The sequence below is a fragment of the Hypanus sabinus genome, chromosome 13 (assembly GCF_030144855.1).
Source record: "Hypanus sabinus isolate sHypSab1 chromosome 13, sHypSab1.hap1, whole genome shotgun sequence".
In the NCBI taxonomy this organism is placed as follows: domain Eukaryota; kingdom Metazoa; phylum Chordata; class Chondrichthyes; order Myliobatiformes; family Dasyatidae; genus Hypanus; species Hypanus sabinus.
In genome coordinates, this window is record NC_082718.1 from 10109304 (window position 1) to 10129979 (window position 20676).

The 20676-nt window shown below is 41.6% G+C and overlaps 1 protein-coding gene across 2 annotated transcripts in view; it reads left to right on the top strand.

The window, feature by feature from the left end:
- Positions 1-320: 320 nt before the first annotated feature.
- The window catches only part of podxl (podocalyxin-like), a 161232-nt gene continuing 140876 nt past the window's right edge, over positions 321-20676 (top strand). For both annotated transcript variants that reach the window (XM_059987092.1, XM_059987093.1), the window contains exon 1: positions 321-611. In XM_059987092.1, the coding sequence (XP_059843075.1) occupies positions 581-611 (31 nt within the window). In that variant the 5' untranslated portion in view covers positions 321-580. The remainder of the gene's footprint in view (positions 612-20676) is intronic.

Below are 20676 nucleotides of genomic sequence, written 5' to 3' on the forward strand. Positions count from 1 at the left end.
TAGATTACATTTCCTCTCTATTCCGGTTTGATCTGAACAACTGACCCTCTTGACCGTGTCGACATGCTTTTAAACATTGAATTGCTAACAGGTCTACCGGTGTACCTAACAAAGTGCCACTGAACGTAGATCATCTTAGTCAATATCCACCCTGGTAAACACTGACACCGATCAATATCAAGTTAAAGAAGACACGAGAGCTCTTTGCGTTCCTGTTTCAAAGCCAAGAGCAAACGTTGACTGAAGTGTAGGTGGCTGGCGGAGATAGGCGCTGCTGGTCCCTTTAAGGGGGAGGGTCGGCTCCGATGTCTTTGTGCTGCAGCGGCGCGGACGCTATTGTCATTTGAGTTGCTGCGGTGTGTGTGAACATTAGTGAACCAGAGATAAACGGCGGAACTGGGAAACTCACGACCCGCTCGGGGAGAGAAAGAAAGAAAGCAGGGTTGGTTAGAAAAATAAATTCTACGACCCCCTGAATCAAAATCCCAAGTAAAAATTTAACTTGAATGAACAATTCAAAAGATTTCATTTTCAGACATAAGTCAGTCCAACTTCGCCAACGGGATCCCAGCTCTCGAAGATGAGGTTACTGCTCCTACTGAGTTTTCTGGGTGAGTCTGAACTTCTTAAACATTTATGCTGGGACCCATGTGACTTTTTTAAGCTAAAGGAATATAACGGTGCGAACTCGAACGCTGGCAAACAGGTTGTAACGCGCCGGGTAGTGTTGGAAACTGTTTGCGAGTTCTTTTCCCCGCCTTACAACTGCGTTGGGGGTCAAAGCTGTTCGAACAATCCTCGTCAATGAGCAACAAAATGAACACATAACGAGGGGGTTAAAACCCGCGCCTTTCAACGTGCTGTGTGTAAGTTTGAATGTAATAGTCCACAATTAGAAAAGCACAGGTGTATTTTACACAGTTGGTCAGGCAGGCAGCATTCGTGGAGTGGAATAAAGAGCCGAAGTTTTGGCCGAGACCCTTCATTTGCTCTGATGAAGGGTCTCATTCCGAAACAGTGACTCTTCATTAATTTCCATTGAGCTACTGACCATCTGAGTTCCCCGACGCTCTGTGCGTGTTGCTGTGGACTTTAGCGTCTGCAGAATCTCTTGTGTTTCTATTACATCGTGACCTGCCTCCTCTTAAGATTCAAGATTGTTTAATGTCATTTCCATTACTCAAGTGTAAAAGATAATCAAATAATTGTTACTCCCGATCTGGTGCAGCACAACACACAGTAAGAGAAAGAGCACAAACATGGATGAAAGAAAAATGGAGGGTTATGGGGTAGTGTGGGTTTAGTACTTTTTTAGGGATTATATGGGTCCGCACAACATGGAGGGCTGAAGAGCCTGTACTGTGCTGTAGTGTTCTATGATTAAGAAACAATAATTACAAAAAATATATAGTATGTCCATAAATCATGATTGTATATCCATAAAGTGGCACTACTTACAAATACTCTGACTCTTATGCTGGGGAATATTACCACCTGAATTTCTGTTTTTAAATGTGATGGCCCTTTTCTTGGAGTTCCTAGTTCACTGGGCTCCCTTGCCAATCCTTTATGGGTGGGTCCTGAGAGGGAATGCCATCTGTCAGGAGCTGTGCCCAGGCAGTCAATGCCACCGCACGTAGCATTCCCTCCCCTTCGCATGGTGCTACGTAACACCCCTCTGCACTATCGGTTGCTACCCCGTTAAACACTGGAAAATGTTAGACTGTCCCTCCCTCCTCAAGAGTCTTTAAGTCTAGTTGAATGATTTCCTGTAACTTTCAATGTATGATATCCTGTCCAATCAAACATCCCCTCCCTCGGATTCAATATTCTCAAATAAAAAGGCAGGGAGCAATTAAAAATAAAGTGCATCTTCAACACTCATGGACAGAGTGACTGGCAATGCAATCATTCATTAAGCAGCCTTACTCTCTGTCCCCTGGTTAGGATGTGGGTAGATTCCAACCGCATTGCTAAAGGTCTGTGTTCACATCGCTCAGACCCAGCAAGAATGGTGGAGTTCTGCCTTTAAAAATCATTAGTTAACCAGATAGTTTGTGTAGATAACTTGGTAAGTTTTGTGGTCTGTTACTGATACTTTTCATTTAAAATTCATTTAATTTGAGGAAGAATTTATTTAGCCAGAGGGTGGCGAATCCATGGACTTCATTGTCACAGATGGTTGTGGAGGCCAAGTCATTGAGTATATTTAAAGCGGAGGTCGATAAGGTCTTAATTAGTAAGAGCATCAAATGTTATGGGGAGAAGGCAGGAGAATTTAGTTGAGAGGGATAATAAATCAGCCATAATGGAATGGTGGAGCAGACTAGATGGGCCAAAAGGCCTAATTCTGTTCCCAGGTCTTATGGTTTTATGATGTTAATATCTTGAATTTTCCCGACTGTTATTGTGGGTTTTGAACTAGGCAATGTATTTGACTCCTACTGTATCCTTAATCAGGAAACAATTAGAATCAGCTATTGAATGTTTGTCTTGTTGGCTGAAGGTGCTATTTTAACTTGAGTTGTTTAATAACTTTTCATTTGTCAGATCAGAGGTTCAAGCCTCTGTTTACTATACCAGCAGCACTGTTCTCTCCCAGCTCCGCAGGTGCGCGGCCGCACAGTAACTGAACTGCTCCTGTGCACATAGCCTTTGCTGCAAGCTTGAGTTTTTTAATATAATGTTTTATTAAAATGTCGCACAATTTTCAGGCAGTGTAAAAATTCCCTGGTTAGAGCAGTGGTTGATCCACGCATCTGTATAAGAAAAATTAGAGGGAATGTTGATAGAGTAACCATTATACATCGGTGTAACTAATACGGCTAATGGAGTCCTGCACATCGAGTGACTCAGTGAAGAGCCAAAATGGTTTTGCACATCTCAGATCAGCCTTTACATCTGAGGCTAGTTCTCTCTTCATGTCTGTGGTTGAGGATGGCAACCCTGGATTTTTAAATGGTAGTAAATAATTCTTGAGAGAATCTGCTGTCTCTGGTGAGGAGGGTGTTCTGTGATCTACTTCTGGATTATGTCAAGATTGCCACACTCCAGTCCTCCTGGTTATCACAACCTCGGTGTTCTGAACAAAGCTCAAGTCGTGCTAGTGTACTGGATGAAACTGTCTGAGCAAGCACTTCCAGCGTCTCAGGGGCATAAGGAAAACAGGTCTGGGTTTTAATTCTCCAGTTTGACAAGTTTACGTTTTATGCGACAGTGTGGTAGATAGTGGTGAGGATATCACTTTTACAGTGCCTGCAGACTGGGTTCAGTTCCTGCCATTGTCTGCAAGGAGCTTGTACATTCTTCCTGTGACCAACGTGGGCTTTCTCCACGTGCTCCGGTTCCTCCCACATTCCAAGCATCCAGGTTAGGCGATCCCCTGTCATGTGTGTAATAGAGCAGCACAGACTCATTGAGCAGAAAGGGCCTGTTACTGTGCTGTATCTCTGACGAAAATGAAACAGCTGCTTTGACAAGTTCACGTTGTAACCTCAGCGGTGAAGCCAGCAGAGATGCTGCTGATTTTGATCCCAATTTCCTGTGTGGAATTTCCACAATCTCCCTGTGACTGCGTTGCTTTCCCCCAGGTATGCCAGTCTTCTCCCCCACCCCAAAAATGTGTGGGTTAATTGACCTCTGTAAGTTACCCATGGTGTGTAGGCAGCTGGTAGAATCTGGGAGGGGCAGTTTTGAGATGAACGTACACGCTTACATATTCAAACTAGCTTGTCACACCACCGATTAATCACTAGAGGGCAGACCCCAAAGCAACGTGGACAGCGCACTATACCGCCTCCGCCACCTCCCTTCCTGGGCTGCTGCAACAGGCAGGCCTGTGGCCTGAGGCTTAATTCTCAGTTCAATCAAGGCCCCACCATTTATTTCACCAATAAGCAAGGAAAACACACTTGCAGCATTTTACATTATCGCTATCCAACAGGGTCTTGTGATTGCAAGAGAAAGACCCAAGATAATCACTCACTGTTAAGCTGCACACCGCCTTTGTGCATTGGCTCTGATGCCTTCCTGGAGCAAGCAGTAACACTCCCCCAACGGGCAGCTTGCTGATGGAGTAGACCTGAAGCATCTGAAGTTCATAATGTCCAACATTGTCCTGTGGATGGCATCTGTTAATATCGCGAGACCATGGATCTGCACTTGGAAAATCTTGCTTCAGCCTCTCCAGGGTGCAGGCCTGGGCAAGGTTGTATGGAAAACCAGCAGCTCCCCCAGCAGCAAGTCTCCCTCTCCACAACACTGATGTTGTCCAAGGGAAGGGCAAGGGCTGATACAGCTTGGCACCAGTGACGTTGCAGGAGTTGCCAGAGTGAGGTTGAAGGCAACATCGGACTGCCTTAGGGACTCCAGCTCTGGATTTGTCCTCAGGGTTTACTCCCAAAGCCTTTCCCATGAGTGGGTATGGATGCAGGGCAGCAGAGGTTTGATATCAGAGTTTTCCCTCTTTTAGATGGACTGCCTTCCCAGGCTGACGAGCTCCATCTACCCGAAGCACTGGTTTTAAGGTGCCAGGTGCCCCTTCTCTTGTCAGTAGAAACAGTTCCACCCAGCTGAGAGGCTAAGCCACACGAGAAGGTCAGGAGTTGGACTTGGTTGTCAGAGGCTAATTGAAGAGCATGCCGTAAGGAGCACGTTTAGGTAGTGAGAGCTTGTCCCCACTGCCACTCCTCGGCTTGACAGCCTTGGAACCAGTATTGTCCTACGATTGTAAAAAAAGGCAAAGACACCTTTGGTTGGCCCCTGAGAGGCCATTGCAGGCAGATATGCTGCCATCTTACTTAATCTGGCTATTAATACAAGGGAGCATTATTTTAAGATAATAGGAGAAAAATTTACTGAGAATGCTTTTCTTTTTTTTCAATATTTTATTAATTGCAACATAGAATACAGAGTTCAAGAAAATACATATTATAAAATAAAAGAAAGATATAATAATACCAAATACATTATATTTGAATCACATTGACGAACTCCTTACCCTATATTCATGTAGATTAGATTAATTCATATGTTGAGATATGAATAATTTTTACATATATATAGAAAGAAATCTATACCCACTACCAAAGCCGAAGCTGTTTGGTAAAGGGGAAAAAAAAGAAACCTTATCAGATAGTGGAAAATGCTATTAACCAGCATCTGTACTTTGACAGGAAATCAAAGGTTTTGAAAATAATTCAAAAACAGCCCCCAAAAATTTTGAAAATCTTGGTTAGATTCAGAAATTGAACAGTGAATCTTTTCTAAATTTAAGCATGCTGTAACATCCCGTAACCACTGAGCGTGATTAGGCGGAGCAGCATCCTTCCATGTAAGATTCCATGCCCTCCTAGACACGAGATAAATGCCAGAATGCACAAGTACGATGTCTTCAAAATGATATCCAGCCCTCCAACAATACCAAATACGGCGGGTAAGGATTAGGCTTAAAATTTACTTTAAAAAGTATAGAAAAAGTTTGGAATACTTCCTTTTTCAAGATTTGGACATGTCCAAAACATATGAATGAAGCTTCTCCATTGTTACACCTATCACAGTAGGGAGATATATTCATATAAAAACGAGTTAGCTTATCCTTGGTCACATAAGCCCTATGGGCCACTTTAAATTGTAGGAGGGAATGACAGGCACATAACGGTGAGGTATTAACCAGTTTAAAATTTTCATTCCAAGCTTCTTCAGAAATTGAAGTCTGTAAATCTTGTTCCCAAAGAGTTTTGATTTTATCTAAAGAATCATTTCTCATTCCCATCAACATATCATAAATATTGGATATTGAACAATTATAAAAAGGTTTCAAATTCAGAATTTCATCTAATAAGTTCTTATCAGGACTATTAGGAGATGTATATAATTGAGATTGCAAAAATTCTCTAATTTGTAAATGACAAAAGTGGGGTTTTGGTAAACTATATTTAGTTGACAGTTGTTCGAATGAAGAAAGACTTCCTTCAACAAACGGATCCTGGAAACATTTAATACCCAATCTATCCCATGGTTTAAAAACTACATCAGTCATTGAGGGCTTAAAAAATAATTAAGAAAAATGGGACTAGAAAGGGAAAATCTCAATAAACTAAGTGTTTTCTAAATTGTATCCAGATCCTCAAGGTATGTTTAACTACCACATTTTCAGTTATTTTACTTAAAGATAAAGGAAGTGAAGATCCCAAAAGAGAGATGATAGAGAATTTATTAACAGAGTTAGCTTCTAAAGAAACCCACCCTGGACAGTCCTCATGATTAATATAATATAACCAAAACATAATATTCTGTATATTTACGGCCCAATAATAAACCTAAAATTCGGTAAAGCTAAACCCCCATTCTTTTTAACTTTCTGGAGATGAATTTTATTCAATTAAGGATGTTTATTTTTCCATATATAAGAGGATAAAATAGAGTCAAAAGAATCAAAAAAGGGACTTGGGAATAAAGACAGGTAAGGCCTGGAAAAGGTATATAAATTTGGGTAAGATATTCATTTTAATAGAATTAATTCAGCCAATCAATGATAATGAAAGAGGTGACCAATTTGATAATGTTCTTTTTATATAGTTTAATAAAGCAAGAAATTTTTCTTTAAATAGGTGTTTGTAATTAGTAATTGTTACACCCAAATAAATAAATTGGTGGTTGCTTACAATTTTAAAAGGAAGATTAGTATTAGTTGATACCAAATTATTCGATGGAAAAAGTTCACTCTTATGTAGGTTCAATTTATATCCAGAAAACTGGCTAAAACGAGAGAGTAGAGAAAGTGCAGAAGGTAACAAAGTCTCAACGTTAGAAATGAAAAGCAGTAAGTCACCCACACAGTAGTACCCTTCCGCAAAATACCAATGGTATCACTGGATTCTCGAAGGGCAATAGCTAAGGGTTCTAAGGCCAGGTCAAAGAGCAAAGGGCTCAAAGGACAGCTTGTCTGGTTCCACGTTGAAGTTTAAATGGTTTAGAATTCTGAGAATTAGTAAGAACCAGAGCAGAAGGTGATAAACACAGTAATTTAATCCACTGAGTAAAATTGGTCCCAAAATTAAATTTTTCTAAAATTTTAAATAAATAGTGCCATTCAACCCGATCAAAAGGTTTCTCAGCATCTAAGGATATCACACATTCTGATATCTCCTTAGAAGGAGAATAGATAACATTTGATAACCAGCAAATATTAAAATGGGAATATTGCTTTTTAATACATCCAGTCTGATCGTCAGATATGGTAGATGGTAAGATACTTTCAATCCTACGAGCCAGAACTTTAGATAAGGTTTTGGTATCAACATTAAGTAAGGAAATTGGTCTGTATGAAGAAATCCAGTTTGGTTCTTATACTTTTTAAAGATAAGCGAAATAGAAGCTTCATAAAAAGACTGCGGCAACCTACCCAACTTAAAAGAATCCAAAAAGATGGCACATAAATGAGGTATAAGCAGTGAAGAAAAAGCTTTATAAAATTCTCTAGAAAATCCATCAGGACCTGGAGCCTTCTCTGAGTGCAGTGAATGTACAGCTTCGGCAATTTCTTCATGAGAAATAGGTTGATCCAACTGTTTTTTGGTTATCCACAGGAAGTGGGGATGTCAAAGATAAATTTTTTTACACAGAGACTGGTGGGCACGTCAGAGATAGTGTTAGGGGCATTTAAGAAAGTCTTAGGCAGGAGGATGATAGGATGATCTAACATAACGTCCTCTCATTAGTCAAGAAAGCGCAGCATTATTTACACGATTTGAGAAGATTGAGCTGTGCAAGCCTCCATTCCAACAGCTTTCTACAGGACTGCAATTGAGAGTTTCCTGTCTGGCTGCATCATTGTGTGGTACAGAATCTGTAAGGCATCGGACTGCAAGACCCTACAGAGGACAGTAAAAGCTGCCGAGAGGATCATTGGCGTCTCCCTCCTCTTTGATTTGTTTCATTTATCGAGACCATAGCAGATGAAGGGCCAAAAGGATTGTTGAGGATCCCTACCGCATATCCCACATTCTCCTTAACCCACTGCCATCAGGAAGGAGGTACAGGAGAATCATGGCTACGACTGCCAGACTGGGTAACAACTTCTTCCCTCAGGCTAAGAAATTAATAAAATCTGTGCCACCATTGAGTTCTCATCACTAGGACAGTGAGCTGTTTACTGTCTTCCTGTGCTGTGCACTTCACATGCACTTTGAATTACATTTCACTAACTTATTTTTGGTAATATTTAGTTTTTAATGTGCTGAATAAGTGGGTGCATATGTATTGTGGATGCACCATAGCCTGGAGGAACGTTCTTATGTTTGGTTGTATATTTTATATATGGTCAGATGACAATAAACTTGGACTTAAGAAAAGGAAAGTTGCTTAGGAAGGAAGTGTTGTATTGATCTTGGAGTAGGTTTACAAAGTTGGCACAATATCATGGGCTGAAGGGTCTGTAATGTTCAATGTTCTATGACTGTAAACTTGAAGCAGGCCATGGAGCATTAACTCATTTGTTACAGATTAAGGTTTCAAATTGGAACAAATTTTCAAAGCTTTTCTGTCAAGTAGAATAGCAAGTTGTGCAGGGTAAAACATTTAAAGTTCTTCCATAATGTAAGCCTGTGAGGGAGTTGCAGCCTGTTTCATGACCCGCTTACACCATCCCTAAGCAACAGCTCGTGCTTCAGCATCGCGCAGTGGCATGGTAGATTAGTAGTTAGTGCCATCGCCTTGCTGCACCAGCTGTGAGAGCAGGATTCAGTTCATGTTGGTCTTTGTAAAGGAGTTTGTACGTTCTTTCCGTGACCTCCGGGTTTCCTCCAGGTGCTCCAGTTTCCTCCCACATTGCAAATATGCAGTGTTAGATTTAGTAAGTTGTAGGCATGCTATGTTGGCACCAGAACTGGGCTGACACTTACAAGCTGTCCAGCACAGTCCATGCAGATTTGCTTTATTGCAAACTATGCATTTCGGTGCATGTTTCTGATGCATGTGGCAAATGAAGCTGGTCTTATCAGTACTGGAATGATTTGTTCTGATGTCAGAGTCAAAATCCTGTCTACTTGCTGCTGATCTGAACTAGATCAAGTGTTTGGAATCCCTTTCCAGCCCAGACCTAAAAGAGGCACTGAGTCAAACTGACATACACATCCAAAGGAGATCAGTCTAGACTTGGGCTAAATCCACAGGTACCAAGATACAGTGAAAGGCTTGCATACTGTTCAGACAGGTCAAACCATTACACAGTGCATTGAGGCAGAACAAAGTAAAACAATAACAATGCAGAATAAAGTGTAAAAGCTGCTGAAAAAGTGCAGACCAGGTAAACAAAGATGAAGGGTTAACAATTTATTGATAAAGATCACAAATAGGGAGATGTGAAGCCAAGATTCCATTTTATTGTACAAGAGGTCCATTCAAGAGTCTGATAACAGAGAAAAGAAGCCGTACTTGAGAATGGTAGTATATTAGAAAAAATACTTTGCATGTAAATGAGGGACTATCAAAATAAGTGAGACCAAGTGTAAGCACAAGCAGTTAAGGTCATAATGTGCAAATCTGAGTTTGATAGGTGATAGCTGTGTAACTATACGACCAGGCTTCTCCTCTGTTACTAGGCTCATCTTATCCAAGGACAACCAAGAAAGCCTGTCTTATCCTGAGACAACTAGTAACTGAATTTCTCCTGACCCATGATATAGAAATTCATGAAACCATGATGTAGGCTATCCACACTTTGATCCTGCTCCGCCATCAATATGATCATGGCTGACCCTCTAGCCCCTGTCTGTTATTTTTAGATGGCCTTTCTCCTCAAACTCTTTTATATCTGTTTTATATAGAAATCTAACACATTGATACGGCAGTGAAATCCACTGTGTTGCCACCCTCTGTGGGACAAAATTTCTCCTCCCTTAAATACCTTACCCCATGTCCTGAGGAAGTGTGCTCTCATTCTGGGCCTGCCAGGGAAACCAACCCATTCACACCATTCCAGCCTATCTCTGTCGGTCTTCTGTATGTTTCAGTGACATCAGAATCAGAAATAGGATTAATATCACTGGTGTATGTCATGTAGTTCGTTACTTTGCTGCAGTAATACATTGCAATACATGTGAAAAAACTATAAATTACAATAAGAAGCAGATATAAAAATTAAATTAATAGTGCAAAAAGAGAGGAAGAAAAAAAAGTGAGGTTTTCATGGGTTCATTGTCCATTCAGAAATATGACGACAGAAGGAAAAGTTGTTCCTAAAACATTGAAGTTGTACTCTCCTTAATGGTAGCAATGAGAAGAAAGCATGTCCTGGGTGATAGGGGCCCTTAATGATGGCTGCCACATTTTTGAGGCATCACCTTCTGAAGGTGTCCTCAATGGTGGGGAGACTTGTGTCCATGATGGAGCTGGCTGAGCTTATAACTTACTGCAGCTTTTACCGATTATGTGTGGTGACCCTCCATACCGGATGGTGAAACAGCCAATTAAAGTGCTCTCCACACCACATTAGTTAAACTTAGTGAATGTCTTTGGTGACATACCAAGTATTCTCAAACTCCTCGTAATTGCATCGATATGCTGGGCCCAGGATAGATGTTCAGACACATTGACACCCAGGAACTTGAAACTGCTCACCATTTCCACTGCTGATCTCTCGACTTCCCTTTCTTGAAGTCCACAGTCAATTCCTTGGTCTTACTGATGTTGAGTACAAGATTGTTGTTGCAACACCTCTCAATCAACCAACTGTTTTGCTCCTGTGTACCTTCTTGTCAGCATATGTTGTGTCATCGGCAAACTTATAGATTTTGTTTGAGCCACACAGTTGTCACTCTGGAGAGAGTAAAGCAGTGGACTAAGCAGAGGGAGGCAGAGGCCCAGGTTTTGGAGCTTGTTGATTAGAACTGAGGGTAGGATTGGTTGAACACTGAGCTGTAATCAGTAAACAGCAGCCTGCTATGTAGGTATTACTATTGTCAAAGTGATCAAGGCCAAGTGAAGAGCCAATGAGATTGCATCCACTATAGACCTGATTGCAGTGGGTCCAGGTCCAGGTCCTTGCTTAAGCAGGAGTTGATTCTGGCCATGACCAATCTCTCAATGCACGTCATCACAATAGAAGTGAATGCAATAGTCACTGAGGCAGTTCATCCTGCTCTTCTTGGGCACTGATACGATTGTCATCCTTTTTGAAGCAGGCGTGAACTTCTGAATGCAGCAGTAAGAGATTGAAGTTGTCCCTGAGCACTCAAATCAGTTGGTTGGCACAGGTTGTAAATGCCCTACCAGATACAGCATCAGGACCTGGCATCGCCTCTCATTCTTCTGAGCTCCAGTGTGTATAGACTTAGTCAACCCAGTCATCACGGGAACTAGGATGGTGATAAGACCATAAGACATGGAAGCAGAATTAGGCCATTTAGCCCATCAAGTCTGCTCTGCCATTCCATCATGGCTGATCCCAGATTCCACTCAACACAATACATCTGCCTTCTCGTTATATCCTTTGATACCCTGACTGGTCAGGAAGCTATCAGCTTCTGCCTTAAATATACCTAGTTCTTGGCCTCCACTGCAGTCTGTAGCTGAGTGTTCCACAGATTCACCTCTCTCTGGCTAAAACAATTCCTCCTCACCCCTGTTCTGAAAGATCACCTTTGGATTTTGAGGCTGTGCGCTCTAGTTCTGGATACCCCCACCACAGGAAATATCCTCTCCACATACACCCTATCTAGTCCTTTTAACATTTCAGTAGGTTTCAGTGAGACTCCCCCACCCCCCGCGTTCTTCTAAACTCCAGTGAGTACAAGCCCAAAGCTCCTCATATGCTAACCTCTTCATTCCTGGAATCATCCTTGTAAACTTCCTCTGGACTTTTCCCAGTGACAGCATATCCTCTCGGAGATATAGGGCCTAAAACTGTTGACAATAGTCTAGGTGCGGCCTGACTAGTGTCTCAACCTGTAATTTAATCTCCTGGGAGTCCGGCACGAGGATTCTTAAGTCCTTCTGCACCTCTGATGTTTGAACCTTCACCCCATTTAGATAATAGTCCACACTATTGTTCCTTTTACCAAATGCAGTATCATTCATTTCCCAACACTGTATTCTATCTGCCACCTTTTTGCCCATTCTTCCAATTCGTCTGTCCTGCTACAATTGCATTGCTTCCTCACCACCCCTCCACCTATCTTCGTATCATCTGCAAACTTTGCCACAAAGCCATTAATTCCATTATCTAAATTATTGACAAACATTGTAGAAAGTAGTGGTCCCAATACTGACCCCTGAGATGCAACACTAGTCACTGGCAGCCAACCAGAAAAGGCCACCTTGATTCCCACTCACTGCCTCCTGCTTGACAGCCATTTCCTCAATTTCCTGTTTCTTGTTAAGTTCCCTCCATGATAAGTATATCCAATCTTTGGTAAGGAAATTTAAAACTGCAAACAATACTCCAGCCATGGTCTCTCACCAAGGGCCAGCGAGGGCTGATCTCAGCCCAGCTGTGAAAGTCAGGTCAATGGGTATATATAAAGCAGAGGTTGATAGGTTCTTGATTAGAAACATAGGAAACCTACTGCACAATACAGGCCTTTCGGCCCACAAAGTTGTGCTGAACATATCCCTACCTTAGAAATTACTAGGCTTACCTATGGCCCTCTATTTTAGTAAGCTCCATGTACCTATCTAAAAGCCTCTTAAAAGACCCTATAGTATCTGTCTCCACCACCATTGCCGGCAGCCCATTCCAAGCATTCGCCACTCTCTGAGTAAAAAAAACTTACCCCTGACATCTCCTCTGTTCCTACTCCCCAGGACCTTAAATCTGTGTCCTCTTGTGGCAACCATTTCAGCCCTGGGAAAAAACCTCTGACTATCCACAGGATCAATGCCTCTCATCTTCTTGTACATGTCTATCAGGTCACCTCTCATCCTCCTTCACTCCAAGGAGAAAAGGCAAAGTTCACTCAACCTATTCTCATAAGGCATGCTCCCCAATCCAGGCAACATTCTTGTAAATCTCCTCTGAACCCTTTCTATGGCTTCCACATCCTTCCCGTAGTGAGGTGACCAGAACTGAGCACAGACTCCAAGTGGGGTCTAAGCAGGGTCCTATATAACTCCAACATTACCTCTCAGCTCCAAAGTTCAATTCCACAATTAATGAAGGCCAATATACCATACACCTTCTTAACCACAGCATCAACTTGCGCAGCTGCTTTGAGCATCCCCAAGCTCCCTCTGATCCTCCACACTGGCAAGAGTCTTACCATTAATACTATATTCTGCCATCATATCTGACCTACCAATATGAACCACTTCACAGTTATAAACAGGCAGACTATTATTTAAATGGGGAGAGAATTCAAAGTTCTGAGATGCAACAGGACTTGGGAGTCCTCATGCAGGATATCCTTAAGGTTAATCTCCAGGTTGAGTTGGTGGTGAAGAAGGCGAATGCAATGTTGGCATTCATTTCTAGAGGAATAGAGTTTAGGAGCAGGGATGCGATGGTAGGATTCTATAAGGCACTGGTAAGACCTCACCTGGAATACTGTGTGCAGTTTTGGGCTCGTTATTTAAGAAAGGATGTGCTCACATTGGAGAGGGTTCACTAGAATGATTCCGGGAATGAGAGGGTTAACATATGAGGAACGTTTGACCGTTCTTGGACTGAACTCCTTGGAGTTTAGAAGATGAGGGGGGACCTCATAGAAACATTTTGAATGTTGAAAGGCAAGGACAGAGTGGATGTGGCGAAGTTGTTTCCCATGGTGGGGGAGTCTAGTACGAGAGGACATGACTTGAGGATTGCAGGGCGCCCATTCAGAACAGCGATGCGAAAAAAAAATTTTAGCCAGAGGGTGGTGAATCTATGGAATGTGTTGCCACGGGCAGCAGTGGAGGCCAAGTTATTGGGTGCATTTAAGGCAGAGATTGATAGATAGTCAGGGCATCAAAGGTTATGGTGAGAAGCTGGGGGAATGGGACTAAAGGGGAGATTGGATCAGCTCATGATGAAATGGCGGAGCAGACTCGATGGGCTGAATGGCCAACTTTTGCTCCTTTGTCTTATGGTCTTATCTGGGTTGAACTCTATCTGCCACTTCTCAGCCCAGTTTTGCATCCTATCAATGTCCTGCTGTAACTAACCTCTGACTAAGCTCTGATTTGTAAGGGTGTTAATGGTTACAGGGAGAAGAAAGGAGAATGTGGTTGAGAGAGATAATAAATCGACCATGATGGAATGACAAAGTGGGCTTTGTGGGGTAACTCATCTAGTTCTACTCCTATGTCTTTTTGTTTCATATAGCTAACTCTATGCCAATTGTAATGGCAACAAAAAGAGGCTTTTTGGCCCATCAATTTATGTGAATCCCATCTTCCAGTGTATGATCCATGATTTACTGTACCATGCTGATGCAGTCTATATCTAGACCATTGTTCACAATAATTTTATGCCATGGACCAATACCATTAAGCAAGGGGTCCATGGACCCCAGGTTGGGAGCCCCTGATCCAGATACTTAAATGTTATGAGAATCCCTGCCTCCATCACATTCTCAGGAAGAATGTGAGCACCATCTGGATCTTCAAAAATTTCTTTATATCCCTCAACTTCTTGCTACCTTCAGGTATCTTTCTGGACTTGTTCACCAAGATCTTTTTTTTTACTCAATGTCCTCCAAGGCCCTTCCACTTATGGTTTATATCTCCCCATTTCTAGATTCCCCCCCCCACAAGAATTTAGCACTTCATGTTAAATTCCATCCACCATTTTCATCAAATGGTTATTATCAATCTGTAATGTTTTCACCCTCATTAACATTGACACTGCCAACTTTCATGTCATCTGCAGACTTGCTAAGCCATACCTCCTGCGATCATATCAAAATCGTGTGTAATAAAACAGCAAGGATCCAGGATCCCAGCACTGATCCCTGTAGTGCACGGATGGTCAAAGCCCTGCAATCACAGAGGCAGCCCTCCACCTTTACCCTCTGCCAGTATCAAGCCAATATTGGAACCAATTTTACAATCTGCCTCTGATCTCAGGGGCTCTAACCCTTTGGACCAGCCTTCCATGTGGACCCTTGTCGTGGGCTTTCCTGAAGTCCATATAAAGCAACATCAGCTATGCTGATCTCACTAATACATATAATTTATATTTTACTCTATATTATAAATCTAATATATTTAATATATATATTAAAAGTTTACTTCAAAAAACTCAATTAGGTTAATCAGATGGGATATCATTAAATAACGCTCTATCCCGAGGCATTGTGTAGTGGGATATATCCTACCCCAAGAATTTCAGTAGCTAAACACTTCCAAAACAACATATCAATTTAACACATCTAAGACAGACATCACTCAACAAATCTTATCCAGGACATCCAGAAATCATGCACATCCTATCACAGGACATTGTGCAGGAAGCACTTTGATCGTCAATATCCTCTCTTTAATATTTGTAGAAAGGACTCTAAAGGTCTGTTTTTACTTTTTCTGCATATGGGATGTAGAATAATGTCTATTTTTATCTCACCCTATCAACTCTCCCACCAACCCGACTTCAAAGACACTCACGGGAAGCTAAGCAAGTCCCCCACAATGCACTCTGCTTTGCCACACACAAGCTTCAAGTGGTCAATATAGATAGAACATGTACAAGACTTTAGTTGTTGCTGGAGAGTGTTCACGGACACAGTTTGTTTCAATTGCATCAACAGTGTTTGGTTCTGTTTGTTTCTTGATAGTCCAACTTGTTTTTCTGTTTTTTGAATATATCCATGCATGAATCCACAAGTCACAACCTTAGCTACAGTCCTTTCTTGGCCTCACCTCCAAGAGGACCACAACCATGTCACTGGGCTTGGAGGCTTGCATGCTTCAATGACCCAGACAGCTATGTTGGCTGGAGTCTGGGCTTTATGTTTTATCTCTTGGTAGGGCCACCCATGCCAAACAGCTCTCAAAGGGTCGAGGCCAGAATAAGAATGGTCCACTGGTCCTCCTGGTTCAGGGGTGCAGCTCAGGGCGAACATTCTGACTGGTAAAACAAAATTGTTACGAAAACAGCATTGAAGAATGCGACGGTATTCCCGAGTCTCCATCTGGGACTTGCATGACTGACAGTAGTGAAAACCGAGAAGAAGCTACTGAGATGATGAAGAAAGCCCTGAACACAGCCAGAGATGGAGGACCTTCATTGCTGCCCGAAGCACCCCCAGGGATGGAAGGCCTTAATTGCTGACATAATGGGAAGGAAATAGATAAGTTTCTTGGCTTCAACATGCTTTGTGATAGTGAATTTACCTCTGAATCAGTAATATTGTGTCTTCAAGCCTCATCCAAAGCTTTAAGCATGAAATGCAGGCTGAGTTCTCAGTGGTGTTCAATAGGAATGCTGTAATTGACTTGCTTCACAGGAGATCGCTTTCCTGTTTACTTTCAAAATAGCACCACACGACTTCCTACATGCAGCTTAGAGAGCAGATGGACCTCAATTTAATGTTGCGTCCAAAAGATTCTTACTTCAAGTTTGTACTGAGATGTCAACCGAGATTTTCATCTTCAAGTTTCTGAAGAGAAACTTGAATCCATCGTCTCCACTCCCTGATAAAACCACCGGACTCAAAAACTGTCACTGTCCCCAAGCCATCAGGCTGGTCAACACCTCCATCGACTTACAAACCCCACCATACTCCTCACAACCACTACTTTACCATTTCCTGTCAGAGCTACCTTAAGTACAAAAACTCCTGTGCCTAGTCTCAATTTTTGTACAATCGATCTATGAATACAAGCTAACTTGTGTATTTATTGTGCTTTTTTATTGTGTTCTTTATGCTTACTATGTTTTTTTTTGTGATGCATTGGATCTGGAGTAACTATTATTTTGTTCTCCTTTATACTTGCTACCGACAAAGGAAACTAAACAGCCTTGAATCTTGAATGCTGCTATAGTCTAGATTCTCAGTGGCTCATTGATCAATATTTATGTTAGATCAGTTTTCCACTCGCATGGTTTTTAATTAAGTGTCACTTGCGTAGTTTATCGAGGGGCAGTAAGGTCAACTGCAGTGAAGGAAACTGCAAACCAACAACAGGGACAAGACCATTGACCCTGGACTTTCTTAGTTTTTGTAGGTCTGAATATTTTAACCAGCTGCTTTTATTAATCAATGGATGACAGATCAGTTTTGTTAATCTTAAATGCTTTCAGAACCCCAACCTGCCCCAAGTTCTTTTCTCTTCATTTCACTTTTTCATCTGTACAGCCTTGGTGACATCTTTGCCATGCTCAAGTCTCTCACCGTGTTCAACTATCCAGAAGTTAGAACAGCTCAAAATACTCCAGCTAGGGTTCAGGAAAGGTTGAGAATGGCTAAAGAGCCCCTGCCTCAAAACACAATGTTTAAAGCTGCATTTCCAAACTCTTGGACTTAATTAGACTGTTAATCATATGTCTCTTGTTCTTGTACATTATATCTGTGGGCTTTACTTCGCCTCCTTTTTATAATTAAAAATAGTTTGTGTGTAATAAACTCTGTTGTTTTATAATTTTAGAGATAACATCCACATGCACACAACCATTATATAACTTGGGTTATTAAGTAAAACAGCTCAAATGATTCAGCTGTTTTGCTACAGCATGTGCAATGTTTGTGTGCATGGCCAAAGGTGGCCCCTTTGTATCCATTTTCCACAAAGATTATTCCCTTGGTTCTGAAGGTTTTGATTATTATTATTTATTGGCATACAGCAAGAGTAAGCACTTCTAACCTTCAAACTGCACCACCCAGTAACCCCCGATTTAATCCTAGCCTAATCACGGGACAGTTTAGAATCACCAATTAACCTTCTAACCGGAGCGTCTTTGTACTGCGGGGCAAAACCAGAGCAGCCAGAGGAAGCCCACATGATCACAGGGCGAATGTACGAACTCCTTACAGGCAGCTGTGGGAATTGAACCCGGGTCACTGGAACTGTAGATTGTTGTGCTGTCCTAACTATGCTACTGTGATGCACTGATCCTGTAGGAAAATAGAATCAATGTTTTGGACTCACCAACAAATGACTCTAGAATTCTAAGCTTGCTACTCCAAAAATTCCAGAGATAAAAAAATTACAGAAGTAAAACAGATTTATTTTTCATTTTCTTTGCACATTTGCTTTGATTAATTGGGGGGGGGGGGAGATGTCAGTAAAGGTAAAAATCAAGTGTTGGTAATTGGTTCATTATATCAGATAGAGTGGAAGAACCTGGTTTTGCAAGTCATCTATGCTGATCATTCCAAACATCAGTATATCAAGGTAGTCCAAGGAAAAAGTAAAAACAGAATTCAGAATGTATTGTTACGGATAATGTGTGGAGCAGATAGACAAGATTGAAAGGCCATGACAAAGTAGATGGTGATTTTATCAAACTCAAGCTTGATTGAAGAATCACATAACAGTGGGACAGAAGCTGTCGTTGAACTCGGTGCTACTTGCTTTCTATCTTCTGCACGATAGAAGGCGGCTGAAGTGAGAATAACCAGGGTCCTTGATAATATTGGTAGCTCTCCAGAGGCAACAGGTGTGTAGACAGAGTCAATGGAGAGGAGATTGGTTTCCATGATATTCTGGGCCATGTCACCACTCTGCAATTTCTTGCTGTTTTGGGAAGAGCAGTTGCTGTCCAGATAGAATGTTTTATATGGTGTATCTATGATATAAAAACTGCTTAAGGTCTGCAATGACACGCTGTATTTCCTTGTCTTTCTGAAGAAGTAGATGCTTTCTTGGCCATCATGTGAATGTGATTGGACCAGGATTAGTGACTAGTGATATTTACAGCTAGGAATGAAGCTCTCAACTATAATGTTCAAATTTGAGGCAGATACCAAACCATCGAATAGCCTGAAAGTGGATTATCGAAGTTTTACTATAATGTAGAACTTGCACACCAGGTCACAACACAGAATTCTATCAACCTGTGTTATAATACTTCACAGTGCAACACTGGCACAAAGCAGCTGGTCAACCCCTTGTTCAGTATTGTATTGAATTCTGGTCACCTCATTATAAACAGGATGTGGAAGAGCTATTTATTTATTGAGATACAGCATGGAATTGGCCTTTCCAGCCATGTTGCCCAGCAACCCCAATTTAAATCTAACTTAATCGTGGGACCAACCGACCAACCAGTACATCTTTTGCACTGTGAGAGGAATTGGAACACCCAGAGGAAACCCACATACAAACTCCTTACAGAATTGAACCCAGCTCACTGTCACTGTAAAGCGTTGTGCTAACCATTACACTACCCTGCCACCCCAGGTTGCTGCCTGGATTAGAAAGCATGTCTTGCAAGGAAAGATTGAGTGAGCTTAGGTCTTTTATCTTTGGAGCCAAGGAGGGTGAGGAGTGAGCTGATAGAACTGTATAATAGGAGGCATAGGTTGAGTGGATGGTCATAGACTTTATTTCCCAGGACAGAAATAGCTGATGTGAGGTGGCATAATTTTAAGGTGAGTGGAACAAAGTATAAGTTTTTATTTACACAGAGGGTGGTGGGTGTGTGGAACGCCCTGCCAGGGCTGGTGGTAGAGACAGATGCTTTAGGGAGATTTAAGAGACTCTGAGGTAGACACATGGATGAAAGGAAAATAGAGGCCTACGTGGAAGGAAAGGGTTAGATTGATCTTATAGTAGGTTAGAAGGGTAGTACAACATCATGGGGTTGAAGGGCCTGTATAGTTCTATGTTATTACTCCACCTACGCACCATTGATACAGACAGGCATGTGAGCTGCCCAGCTTCCTGATGTCAATGATGAGTTCTTTTGTTTTGCTAACATGAAAGCCAGACAGATGGACAGGAATTTTCCAGTTAGCTGACGACAATTCTGTTCCAGGTTTTGCAGTAAGACACATCCAATGTCAAGGCATTTGAGAGAGATGGAGTCACGTGATGGAATCTCCAGAAGTATAATTGTTAGGGCTATAGTGAAAAAATAATACATCGGCCATGAGGTTGCAATAATGGACTGAAGAAGGAAAAGAAATGGGTTTCTTTCCCTCTTACTTGTTAAAGCATATCAATTCCTATCATGGTTTTGTAGCTGAATATATTTAAAGATTCAAGAAAATTATAGATTTGATTAATGCCAAACAAAACCATAGCACAATTTCTCTGCAGTAAGTTTTTTGTATTTCTGGTTGGATGGGGCTCAGTTTATGTTTCTCTTTTGAGTTGCAGTGGGCTGGTCACAGTCCAACATGCAAAGGCCTTGGTAGCAAGCTGATAGTTTTTGAAACAGTGTGCACAGATTTTCAGGAGACTTTAAATGGGCTTAGTTTGTGCAATTGAAAAGAAAGCAAGAAGAGTTTATATAGCCCCTTGTATGATGGGCCATGAAGTAATTTTAAGGTGTGGTGATTGTGTCATCCAGAATTGTGCACCATACAAAGACTCTGGCTGAGGCAATGGTTCAGAAATATTCATCATGGCTTTCTTTGAGGTTGGATCTGGAGATAATGTTATCCACAAGGTTCTTTGGAAGTTGAGAATGAGGTGCAAATCTTGTTACAGCCATTTTGTTAGGCCATAAGACATGAGAGCAGAATTAAGCTATTGGGCCAGTCAAGTCTGCTCTAAAATTAACAGCTCATAATGAACAAATAACACAGTAGC